Raw genomic sequence first — 13,104 nt, forward strand, 5'->3', positions numbered from 1 at the left:
CGTTCTCACCCAGAGGGCTTGGTAAGCAGGCTCTGGTGTTTAGCCAGAGAGGCTTGGCCTCGGGGAGGACAGGTCTGGAGGGATGAGGCAGCCTCCAAATATCTACAAAGCCTCTTGGGACAGCAGGGTCTGCTACATTTCGTGGTCCCCCAGGGGAGAGCCAGCACCAGGAGGCTGGAATCACCTGAGCCAGAGGCAGAGCTCTCTCCGGAGCAGAACTGCAGCGACCGGAGCACGTGGCATTGCCCAGAGAGAGTGTGTGAGCAGGGCCACGTGGCAGGGAGGCGGGGTGAGGACCAGGGACCTGAGAGTGTGGGGCTGGAGCCCCAGGCAGCAAGAGCCCCTAGAAGACAGCAGGGCCAGGGTCAGCCGTGCCTCCACCCGGAAGAGCACACATACACACACATGCATACCCACACCATACATGGGCACACACATGCACACACATAGACACCCGTGCACACACATCAGTGTGTATGTGGAGACACACATACATATATACACATACAGACACACACATTTGCACATGTGCACACAGACACACGAATACATGCAAAACCAGGGACACACATATGTAATACCCATGGTCACATGCACAGATACTCAGGCATACGTGCACACACAGCATGCATGCACATGGTCACACATACATATACACACGCATGCACACACATGACACAGATGTGCACACATTAACACACACAGCCCTTGACAACTCCACATTACCCTTGGCCCTGACTTCTGCCCTGGGGGTTGCAGGTGAGCATGGCTTGGAGTCAGACATGTGTGGGACCGCCATCCGCCAGCTGGGTGACTCTCTCACAGCCCCCCCGCCCCTCATCTGTAGAATGGATCAAAGCATCAGCCCGGGAGGGCTGTCGAGAGTCTCCAGGGAGATGGCAGTGGGAACTGGCTTTGGAAATGGTCTAATGCTGACCAGGAGTCAGGGATTAGTGCTGTCACCTGCGTCAGCCACGTTACTGTTCCCGCCTTACAGATACAGACACGGGTGTGTGGGAGACATCTGTGCAAAGCAATGACGGGGGACCCCAAGGCATGCATTCGTGGCCTCCCTTGTCCTCCGGCCCTTCCGTAGGTATGCAGGGTCTCCCAGCAGCCCAGGCCTGGGATGAGAGAGACCCGTCTGCTCTCCTTGGAGTCTTAACTCTTGGGGGACAGGAGTGGAGGGTTCCAGGGAGCAACTGTTTCCACATGGGCTGAGCTGGGCCGGGGCCTCTAGAACGGGTGCAGGGGAAAATGCTGAGGGGTGCACTTCTGGCATCTGAGATTTTAGAGAAGGCGGGGACCCCGAGCCATGCCCAACCTGATGGACATTTTCCTAGTACCGGAAGCTTCTGTGTGGTTTGGCGCAGAGCAGCGGCCCTGGCCTCAGCCCGGTATTGTGGGTGTTAAAAGTCGCAGCTCTAGGGGAGGGGGGGCGCATTGCCAGCTGTCCCCCACCCACCTGGCCCATGCCCTCCCATCATGAGCAATTCCTCCCTGTGGCCTTCCCGGCCCTGACACCCTCTCCACCGAGGGCCCCAGCTCCATGGCCTCCAGCAGCAGGCCCGGGGCAGGGCTTGCCCTGTGACGCTGAGCTGAGTGAGAGGGCTGTGTCCTCTCTGTGCGCCTTGAGGGCTGGAGGGAGGGACAGCAGTGCGTGGCAGGAGCCCAGGCCAGGATTCCCACCCTTTTTCCACTCAACCTTGGCCAGCCCTTCCCTCTGAATCTCAGTCGGATGGCCTGGAAAATGGAAATTGGAGTTGCTTCATTTTGAGGCTGGTCCGGAGTGGGGAAGCTCAGGCAGCTCTTGAGTGGGGAGCTGGGGGAGACAGCTTGGGCCTGGGGTGTGCAGAAATGGAGGAGCTTTGCAGCCCCCCTCCTTTTGACAGTTGTCTGCATTTCTAGGTAGGGGCTGGGAGGCTCCTCTCTTAGGTCCTGCATCTTGTCTGGAGCACTTTCTGGCCGCCCACCTGCCCACTCCATGCCCACCTGCCCACTCCATGCCCACCTGTGTTGAGAGGGCCTCTAGGAGGTTTTATTTTTATTTTTATTTTTTTCAGACAAGGTCTCGCTCGCACTATCACCCAGGCTGGGGTGCAGTGGCGTGATCTCAGCTCACTACAACCTCCGCCTCCTGGGCCAGGTTCAAGTGATTCTCCCGCCTCAGCCTCCTGAGTAGCTGGGATTACAGGTGTGCCCCACCGCATCCGGCTAATTTTTGTATTTTTAGTATAGACAGGGTTTCACTATGTTGGCCAGGCTGGTCTCAAACTCCTGACCTCAAGTGATCTGCCCGCCTCGGCCTCCCAGTGTCAGGATTATAGGCGTGAACCACTGTGCCCAGCCCCATAGGGAGCTTTGATGGCCCAGATCAGAGGGCCCCGAGAGGCAGCGGCCTGGAGAGGGGAAGGGAACACCAGATGGGCTGGTTGCCAAGACAGCCCAGCGGCACTAGAGGCCATGCCAAGGTCAGGTGAGTCTGCAGGAGCCAGGACACAGAGCTGTGTTTTCAGCTCAGATCAGAGACTAGGGGTCAGCCAGGGCAGAGGCTGGGATCCCAGCAGGGTGAAGGCAGAGCCAGGACAGGAGCCAGGCAGGCAGATCCCAGACAGGGAAGCAGAAATCAGATGCATAAACAGCAGCATAAAACAGCATAAAACAGCAGCAACCCAGAGCCTGGACACTTGGGCTTCTGCTCCCTTAGACAAGAAGTCTGCTTTGGTATGTCAGGAAGGAGGCAAATGAGAGAAACCTGGCCAATGGTAGCTTATTCCATAAGGACATTTATTGTTTATTCAACAAGAAGTCCAGGAGTAGAGGTGGTCTCAGGATTGGTTTGGTGTCCAAGGAAGCCAGGCTGTTCGCTGACTTCTTAGTGAGTTGGCTTTTGTCTGCATTGGTTGATGCCTCATGATTACAAAGTGGCTGCTGCAGCTCCAGGCATCACATCCTCACCTTGTATGTAAAGGCAGGAAGTGGAGGGTGAGGTGAAGCTCCCAAACAGACTCCTTATGTTTCATGAGCCTGTGCTGGGTGAAGTGACCACCTCCTAGTTGCAAGGGAGCTGGGAAACTGAGTACCTGGCCAAGCAGAAAGGGATTGCTCGGCCCGGTTCAGATCAGTCCTGATTCCTTTCCTGGGCCACATGCACAGAGGCACAAGAGGGAGTTCTGGAGCAAGGGAAGAAGAGGCAGCAGAGGCCAGGCAACCTGCAGAGTCCACTCCATTTGCTCTCCCACTGGTGCCGACCTAGGAGCTGGTCCAGGATTTCTGCCACCCTCTGTTCCTGGGACAGGCTGGCGGGCAGAAGGCCAGCAGGGCACCGGGGAAGATTCCTGCCTGCCCTCCCCTCTCCTGCCCCGGGCTTTACTCTCTGACCTCATGGACCGCAAACAGTACACAAGAGTCACGGAAGCCTCAGAGTCCCAGCAGTCTCTGGTGTGGAGAGGGCAGTGCCCCGGCCAGTCTGCCAGGCCGCAATGACATCATCAGGGCCACTGCCCCCGAAGGCCGTGGCCTGGTTTTCTTGGGCTGGGTCCCCACGCCCACAGCTGCCCGCCCAGGTGAGCTCATGCCTGGGCAGTAATAGGATCAATTTCTCCGGGTCAGCCACAGCCAGGCCAGGAGGGCTGAGACACTGGCCAGGGCAGATTCCAACCAGGGCCCCTCTGTCCAGGTCTGCAGGCTCTGTGGGCAGGGGTGTCCCGGTGGGAGGTGCCTCATGAAGGAGAGAGCTAGGCCTTTTGTACTGGCTGGCGGGTCACTTCAGGGGAAGCCAGAGCTTTGCCCAGAATGGGGAACGCTAGGGGATGCCTGCAGGAGCGCAAGGTGGGATCCCTCCCCAGATCTCTCCAGGCTCCGCCCTAGCCTCCCCCCACCATCCCTGCCTCCTCTCATGGTCCCTTACCTCCACCTCCCGGTCCTTGGGACCGCCCCCTGTTAACTACGACTATCTGAGGTCCCCCTGGGATACTGCAAGCCACCCCACCCCAACTTACCACTTTCACTCCCAAGCCTGCCCCTCTCCCATGTCCTTGTTCGACTGGGGGCATTTCTACTATTCCCAGCAGCCAGGCCTGAAACGGAGACACACTCCAGCCTTCCCCCCACCTCCTGCCCCCAGCCCCGGGAGCACCAGGGCCTGACGCGTCTCCAAATCCCCTGCGCTGGTCGTCCCAGGCCCCTTCCATCATGTGACCTGACAGCCACCGTCTCCTTGCTCCTCCCCAGAGCCCCTAACCTTGGCTCTGGCCCATCAACTTCTCCAGGGATACCAGTGGCTAGGGCAGGAATCGGAACCCTATCCTCCTTCCGGAGATTCAGGAGACTGGGGTCCACCCTTCACTGCTGTGTGATCTGAGCCAGCCACCCCAGCTCTCTGTGACTCCACCAAGTTCGGCCAGGGTCGAGGCAGAGCTGTTGGGAGGATGAACTGTGGTTTGGTGGATGAGGTACTGCTTGGGACCCCGGCCTCACCGCCCATTTGCTGGGTGATTTCGGGCAAGTCACTTGCAGTCTCTGAGCCTCTGTTTCCATCTCATTTGTGATATCTCCACAGTGACTCTCCCAGTTTCACGGACCCTTCTAAGGACCAGAGAGGGGAATGGCTGAAAGAATTGGCCCTGGGGGTCAGGGGGCCCTGGGCCAGACATCCAGGCCATCAGAGGGCTGTGTCCCTTAGTGGGGTGGAGGGAGAGCCCGTTCCGCAGCCCACAGCAGGGCCTGAGCCCAGGGGGCCCAGCCAGAACCCTGGGTGCAGGGTCAGAGCCCTGAGCAGCCGCTGAGTGCACCCTGGAGATGCACCTGCTGGGGAGGAGCCCAGAGCAGGCCACTTTGTCCCCAGGGATCCCAGGACTGTCCCCCAGGCCCAGGGGCACTGCAGAACTGGTGAGGGGGCGACTCAGGGAGACCGTCTGCCTGTGCACCATGGACCCTCAGCTCAGCTCAGCGGGTCCCTCACGCCCCTGGGCCCCAGGGCCCACCCAGGTTCCCAGCAGGGATCTCCACCCACCCTGAGCCTCCTGCCGGCCTCTTTGGGAGCAGCAGGGACTCATGGGGCTTCTGAGTCCTGTCTCTCAGGTCTTTAAAGGAAGGAGAAAGTCTCCTGGTCCCAGGCTCTTGGTCTCAGCCACCTTTGACTCCTGCCTCCCTCAAGCGGAGAGAGATGGGGCCGCACTGCAGGCTGGTCCCAAGCAATCGTGGCCACTCTCGTTTTTCTGGAAAACCTTCTACAGGTCATGTGCCACAAGGGGCGTATTAATACTCACCCTTCCTCTCTCCTCCCTCCCTTTCTTCCCTTCCTTTTCTCTCTGTCTCTGTGTGTGTGTGTGTGTGTATGTGTTTTCTCTCTCTCTCTTTTTTTGTGGATGGGGTCTCGATGTGTTGCCCAGGCTAGAGCGCAGTGGCACAATCGTAACTCACTGTAGCCTGGAACTCCTGGGCTCAACCTCCTGAGTAACTGGGACTGCAGGCATGTGCCACCTCGCCCAGCTAATTTTTTTAATTTTTTGCAGAGATGGCGGTCTCACTATGTTGTCCAGGCTGTTCTCAAACTCCTGGCCTCAAGTGATCCTCTAGCCTCAGCCTCTCAAAGTGCTGGGATTTCAGGCATGAGCCACCGCTCCCGGCCAGCACAGGGACTTTGACCGTGTCCGAAAGGCACTGCTTGAACCTGAGGGTCCAGGAAGACTTTCTTAATGTGAGAAGGAGGAGAGGGCTGGGATGGAGGGAACCCCGGCTATGGGTGAGGTGCTCCCACTAAGAAGCGTGACGGGGCACACGCAGCGTGGACAGCTGCAGGTCTCATGGGGTGCACACACGTGTCCCTGCCCTGGTCTGACTGGGACATGATTCTCTGTCTCCTTTGGCCCAGGTCCTCCTGCTAGAAGCAGCAGAACGGCCCGCGAGCCCCGACAACGACCTGCCGGCTCCCCAGATCACCCCTCCCCCCTGGAACGAGGACTTCTTCCCCGACGCCATCCCTCTCGCTCACCCGGGGCCACGACAGAGAAGGCCCACGGGCCCAGCCGGTGAGTGAGGGCTGCAGAGAGGACAGGCTGGGGCAGCCGAAGGAGCCTTAGGCATGGCATCCCAGGGTCTCCCTGGAGAGGCCACACACTAGGCTCCCTGGATCAGACATGCCACCTGGCATTTTGAAAAATTAAGCTAACAGTTGAAAACTGGGGGATTTTACCTAAAAGCCAGGATTTCTAATTTTTCTTAAAAAGTAGACGATCTGGCTAGGTGCAGTGGCTCTGTAAGGCTGAATCCAGGAGTTGAAGGCTGGGGTTTACCATGAGTGGTCAGGATCTGCACTGTGCCAATTATTAAATATTTTCATATCAGATATGAAAATATTTCAAATGCAGATATAATTTTTTTTTTTTTTTGAAATGGAGTCTCTCTCTATCACCCAGGCTGGAGTGCCGTGTCATGATGTCGGCTCACCGCAACCTCTGCCTCCTGGGCTCAAGTGATTCCCCTGCCTCAGCCTCCCGAATAACTGGGATTACAGGCACGCACCACCAAGCCCGGCTAATTTTTGCATTTTTAGTAGAGATGGGTTTTTCCATGTTGGCCAGGCTGGTCTCGAACTCCTGACCTCAAATGATCTGCCCGCTTTGGCCTCCCAAAGTGCTGAGATTACAGGTGTGAGCCAGCACAGCCAGCCTGATTTCTGTATTTTTTAGTAGAGACAGGGTTTCACCATGTTGGCCAGCTGGCCTTGAACTCCTGACCTCAAGTGATCCACCCGCCTCAGCCTCCAAAGTGCTGGGATTACGGGTGTGAGCTAGCGCGCCCAGCCTACAGATACCATTCTTAATCTTCACACAAAGCTTGGAAGCTTTGAGGTTACAGGGGAGACACCTGAGACTCAGAGAAGTTAAGTGACACCCCTGGGGTCACCCAGCAAGCCAGGGGCATTTTGCCTCCGTGATTCTCTGCCCTTCGAGCCCTTTGGAGTGGGCGCTCTCCCCTCCCCTCTGTTCTGTGTGTCCATTCTGATGCCGGGTTGGGGAGCAGGGGCAGAGCAGGGAGGAGAGATGCATGACAGAGGTGGCCTCCAGTGGCCAGTCCCAAGGCTGGGGAAGGGGATTGAAGGCATTCTTTGAAAGGGACTGAAGGCTGTGGGAGGAGGGCCGAGCTCAGGTCTGCTATGGGAAGGGGAACCTCTCGCTCTGGTCCGCTGGCCCACCCCTGGAGCTGCTGTCCCTAAAGTCTCACACCCAGAGCGTTATCCCATGCCCACATTCTTCAACTCTTTCTTCGGGGATGGAGGATGAGGGGGCTTCCCATCCCACCGGGGACCCAGGCCCCTCAAAAGGGGATGCCTGGCGAGACCTTCCCAACCAGGGAAATGCAGTTTCAAGAATGGCCACCAGGTGGCGCACACACCCTACCCATGGTGACATCTGCAGCCAACCTGGATCCCAGAGAGCAGGTGGGGCTCTTCGGAGGCCAGCAGCCCTCAGCCAGGCCCTCCCCACCATACCACAGTCCCATGCAGCGGAGTGCAAAGGGCCCTAAGACTCCGCGCAGGTCCCTTCATCAGATCAGAAAACTTTTTTTTTTTTTTTTTGTCTGAGACACGGTCTAGCTCTGTACGCCACTCTGGAGTGCAGTGGTGTGATCATAGCTCACTGCAGCTCAGACGTCCTGGGCTCAAGCCATCCTCCCACCTCACCCTCGCCAGTAGCTGGGGCCACAGGCATGCACCACTACACCCTGCTAACTTTTGCATCTTTTGTAGAGATGGGGTCTCACTAAGTGGCCCAGGCTGGTCTCAAACTCCTTGGGCTCAAGTGATCTTCCTGCCTCAGCCTCCCAAAGTGCTGAGCACACACTTTTGAGCAACCTCTCTGGGCCAGAGGGAGAAAGGACTGTCCCCTGGCCACACAGCAGGCCTTACCTCTCCATCTCCTTGTCCACCCTTGGGGCTTGGAGACCTGTAGCTGGGAAGATCCGTCCTTCAGGACCTCCTGGGGCCTCCTCGGAGGCCGCGTATTGGGGAACACTTTGCCACAAGCCCGGTTCTTGACCCTAAGCAGGGAGACAGTAGGGTGTAAGAGAGGGACCTGGAGCTAAGCAACTTCAGCTGCGGCCTGGCTGTGTGACCTTGGGGAAGCGACAACCTTCCTGAGCCTCAGTTTCCCCGCATTGAAAATGGGAACGAAAGCAGTTCTTGGAATCACAGATGTTCCTAAGTGCAAAACTAGTTTGTAAATTATAATAAACAACAACTCCAAGGTGATGTGAGTGACTTTGCCTGTTTGGGGAGTTCCAGGCAGGCGGGGCTCCTGGGGGAAGGTGGGCCAATGGCCCAGGGAGCCAAGCCTGGAGCCGCTGGAGGCTGGGGGTCCACTGTGTTCTGATGCTGTGTCTCCTTCTCTCCCCAGGGCCCCCAGGGCAGACAGGACCACCAGGGCCTGCAGGCCCCCCTGGGTCCAAAGGTGACCGAGGCCAGACAGGAGAGAAGGGCCCAGCAGGGCCCCCTGGTATGAAAACCCCCCACATATATGATGTTGTCAACCTGCGGAAGGGGCTGGGCTCTCTCCCCTACCGGAACAGGCGAGGTGTCCCATGCACCCACAGCCCTGATCTTGCTGAGTACAAGAAAAACAGGGTCTTTTTTTCTTTATTTTTTGAGAGGGAGTCTCACTCTGTCGTCCAGGCTGGAGTGCAGTGATGCCGTCTTTGCTGATTGCCACCTCCGCCTCCCGGGTTCAAGCAATTCTCCTGCCTCAGCCTCCTGAGTAGCTGGGACTACAGGCGCCCGCCACCACGCCCAGCTAGTTTCGTATTTTCAGTAGAGACGGGATTTCACCATGTTGGTCAGGCTGGTCTCGAACTCCTGACCTCAGGTGATCCACCCGCCTTGGCCTCCCAAAGTGCTGGGATTACAGGTGTGAGCCACCACTGCACTTGGCACTTTTTTTTTTTTTTTTTTTTTTGAGACAGAGTCTTGTGCTATGTTGCCCAGACTGGAGCGCAGTGGCTCGATCTTGGATCACTGCCACCTTCACCTCCCAGGTTCAAGCAACTTCTCCTGCCTCAACCTACTGAGTAACTAGGATTACAGGTGCCCGCCACAGCTAATTTTTGTATTTTTAGTAGAGAAGGGTTTCACCACAGGCTGGTCTTGAACTCCTGACCACAGGTAACCTGCCTGCCTCAGCCTCCCAAAGTGCTGGGATTACAGGGGTGAGCCACGCCGCCTGGCCAAAACAGGATCTTCAGGGGGCTTCGGGTACAGGCATGAGTGTCGAGGCTGTCAGGGGCCAGGAGCTGTTCTCAGCCATTTAAACACCTCCAGAGACCACCCTCTCGACTCCTCCTGGGTCCTGCGGGGGAAGGACTCCTGGTTCAGCAGGTACAGGGCCAGCCCAGGATGATGGCTTACACTTGGTGTCCCTGCCACAGGGCTGAGGTCCCTGGGAGGGACCAATGGGCCTCTGGCCACAGCCTTTGTTGATTTCACTGTCCCTGCCCCGCTCACCCTCCCCAGCTGCTCCTAAGTATCCCCTCTGGACTGGGCTGGGAAGGGGAGCCCATTTCAGTTACACCCCAGGACACCCCCAAGGAGGACTATGGATTGGAGGCCACCACTGACTGGCTGTGTGTCCCTGACCAACCTTGTTTCTTTCAGGGCCTCAGTTTCCCCATTTGTAATGTCGCAGCCACCCACCAGGCTCCAGCCACCACAGTGACTGTTCTTTTCCTCATTGCAGGGCTCCTGGGGCCTCCAGGGCCCCAGGGGCTTCCTGGAGAGATGGGGCGCCCCGGCCCCCCAGGACCACCCGGCCCAGCAGGCAGCCCAGGCCCCTCACCAAACAGTCCCCAGGGCGCCCTCTACTCCCTGCAGCCACCTACAGACAAAGACAGTGAGTGACGCGCTTGGGGGCCGGGGGAGGGCTGAGCTATGCTGTGTTCTGGCAGGGATCGGCCTTCCTTAAAGGATCCTGGGAAGTGGACCCCTCCACATGCCCATCCTGCTGCACCCAACTGGCTCACTCCTGCACGCCTTCTCCAGGAAGCCCTCCATGCAGTGTTCAGGGCCTGCCAGAGACAATGGCAGGGAACAGCTTGAGAGCAAGGCTTGGCCCCCACGCTGAGCATCCCCAGGGGAACCCAGTGCTGGCTCCCAGCCCTGCTCTTGGCCCCAAAGTGGCCTGTCTCTGCCTCAGTGCTCAGCTCCCTGACTTTGGGGTCCCGAGCCCCAAAGGTCACTCTGCTGGCTGACTTGGCCCAGATTCCCTACCTGGCTACCCCACCCCAGCGAGGTTATGCCTTGTTGCACTTCTTCCTCAACCGTCCTCACTGCAGGTCGTTCAGCAGGTGTTTAATGAGCACCTACTATGTGCAGGGCACACGGTTTTAGCCACTGGGGATACAGCAGTGTGCAAAACAAACTCTGGCCCTCGGGGGCACAGGCCAGTCCAAGACAGCTTCTGAACACACAGAAATGCCCACTTGTACCTTGGGAGGTGGGGACAGGGAGGTGCAGAGAGTGGACAGGACCAGGACTCTGGGCCCAAGGGACCATGAGGCAGTGGGAGGCCAGGCATAGGAGTCCATGAGCCCTGAGAGGAATATCATTTCTGGTTAAGTGTCCCGGCAACTAAGATTTTAATTTTAATTTTTTTTGACATAGGGTCTCGCTCTGTTGCCCAGGCTGGAATGCAGTGGTGCCATCATAGCTCACTGTAGCTTCTCACTCCCGGGCTCAAGGGATCCTCCCACCTCAGCCTCCTGAGTAGCCAGAACCATAGGCATGCACCACCACATCTAACTAATTTTTTTTTTTTTTTTTTTGAGTGGAGATGGGGCCTCACTATGTTGCCCAGGCTGGTCTGGAGATGCAGTCTCACTATGTTGGCCAGGCTGGTCTTGAACTCCTGGCCTCAAGTGATCCTCCCTCCTTGGCCTCCTAAAGTGCTGGCATTGCAGGTGTGAACCACTGTGCCCAGCCTGGGGAAAGGTTTTATGAGGAAGGTGATGGCATTGCCCTGGGGCCCTGGGTCTGGTTCGGGATGGCCAAGGTGAATCAGGCAGGGGGCTCATCATGGAGGGTTATGGGTGATGGGTTGTTAGACCCCACCCCTGTCCCAGGCAGTGTGGTCGCTGTGATGGAATCAGACACCTCAGGCACAGCTCAGAGGGGTGGGCATGAAGGGCTTCCTGGAGGAGTGAACCAGTTGGGTGCAGCAGGATGGGCCTGTGAAGTGGAGCCTGGAAGAAGGTGCCAGCCTGGCGCATTGGAGAAATGAACAGGGCAGACCCAGAGTCTGCAGAGCCTGGATATTGTTCTAGAAGGTACTTGTGTTTTATATGAAGCTGACTGACCTGGCTTTCCCTGCTCTTTGTCTGGGTGTCTCCGTGCTCCTCTGAGCAGTGGGGGCAACAGTGTCTGCAGCGGGACCCAGGGTGATGGGAGGAGCCCCCCTGGGCTCCGTGTGGCCTGGCTCAGGGCTCAGTGCCCAGGACCAGCCTCCCAGCACTGCCAGGTCTGCCCCGCCAGACCCCTGGCTGCTCCACTCTTCCCACAGATGGAGACTCAAGGCTGGCCTCTGCCATCGTGGACACAGTGCTGGCGGGCATCCCAGGACCCCAGGGCCCCCCTGGTCCACCAGGTAAGTGAATGGTGGACTGGCCTGCATTGAAGACTCCATGCCCCCAGGGCTGGGCCTGAGCCATGGAGCCTCGAGGGGAGCTGAAGGCTGGCTGGGAGTCCATGTCTTCCGGACAGTGCTGGGGACTGGGTCTGTCCCACCCGCTGTGTGGCAGGAAGTGAAGCCCCTCGTTTCCTGGTGGCAGTGCCCCTGGGGGACTGGATGCAAGAAACCCACATGATTCTGCTGGAATAAGATGCTTGCATGAGGCTGCCCTTGCATGGGCCAGAGAGGGACACACACCAGTGGGGGATGAGGTCAGGACAGAGGTGGCAGGAAGTCCCTACTTTTGAGGCAGAAACCAAGGGCCCTGGGGCTCAAATGGGCCAGGACCTGGCCTTCAGTCCTGGCCTGACCTTCCATCATCCACATTCCTCACTGTGGGAGGAGTGCAGGGCTGACTCCCCTGCCGCTCCCTGCCTGGGAAGGGAGTCATTCATTCATTCATTCATTCATTCATTCATACATTCATTTGTTCATTCATTCGTTCGTTTATTCATTCGTTCATTCCTTCCTTCCTTCCTTCATTCATTCATTCGTTCATTCATTCATTCGTTCATTTATTTATTCATTCATTCATGCATGCATGCATGCATTCATTCATTCATTCCTCTGTGCATCTTACAAACATTCGTTGAGCATCTGCTACTACATGTGCTGGACAGTGAGCTAGGTTCCCGGGACTCCTGAATAATCAAAACAAACATCATCGTGAAACTCTCATTCTGGTGGAGGACAGAAATGTCATCATAAATTGTGACTTTAACAGGATCTGAGGGAGCTACAAGGGAGAAGCTGGGGCGTGGCAGGGAGGCCCCGTCAAAATGTGACATTTCAGCAGATGCTCTAGGGAGGAGAGGGAGTGAACCCAGAGGGTACCTGGGAGCCTTCAGGTGACATGCCAGGTCTCAGGAGAACTGGACAGACTCCTGATATTTGTCCCCTGGAGTGCCTGTCCTCACATGCCCTCTCCAAACCTGGGAGCCAGGCCATGCTGGACAGCCCAACAAGGGGCTCCCTGCACCACAGGAGGCAAGGACCCGTGTGGGGTCATGAGAGACCAAGGCCTCACTCTTCCTAGCAGGCTGGAGATTAGTCGTGAATCTCCCTCCCTGAGCTGGGCACACACACGAGACCCAGCCTGGCCCTCTGGGTACTCCACGGCCCATGGGGGAGACAGATGTGAAAACCTCAGTGGCCATGGGCAGCGGCTGGTTTACATAAGGGATTTGCCTAGGGGAGCAGTGGAAAGCTGGGAAGGCTTCCTGGAAGAGGTGATGCTCCGTGTCAGACTAGTAAGAAAACCAATAGGAAAGGGTTTGCTGGGAGAGTGGAGGGATAGGGAGGCTCCAGGAGGAAGGACAACTTTAGCAGAGACGCCAGGAGGGTGTCTGGCTGGGGCCGGGAGGGTGGGAAGGGGCCAGGCTGAGGA

The 13,104-nt window shown here is 57.5% G+C and overlaps 1 protein-coding gene across 5 annotated transcripts in view; it reads left to right on the top strand.

The window, feature by feature from the left end:
- The window catches only part of COL26A1 (collagen type XXVI alpha 1 chain), a 200,471-nt gene that overhangs the window by 176,985 nt on the left and 10,382 nt on the right, over nt 1-13,104 (top strand). For all 5 annotated transcript variants that reach the window (XM_015134533.3, XM_015134534.3, XM_077996531.1 and 2 more), the window contains 4 exons: nt 5,876-6,032; nt 8,400-8,498; nt 9,732-9,884; nt 11,550-11,633. In XM_015134533.3, the coding sequence (XP_014990019.2) occupies nt 5,876-6,032; nt 8,400-8,498; nt 9,732-9,884; nt 11,550-11,633 (493 nt within the window). The remainder of the gene's footprint in view (nt 1-5,875; nt 6,033-8,399; nt 8,499-9,731; nt 9,885-11,549; nt 11,634-13,104) is intronic.

The sequence above is a fragment of the Macaca mulatta genome, chromosome 3 (assembly GCF_049350105.2).
Source record: "Macaca mulatta isolate MMU2019108-1 chromosome 3, T2T-MMU8v2.0, whole genome shotgun sequence".
NCBI lineage: Eukaryota > Metazoa > Chordata > Mammalia > Primates > Cercopithecidae > Macaca > Macaca mulatta.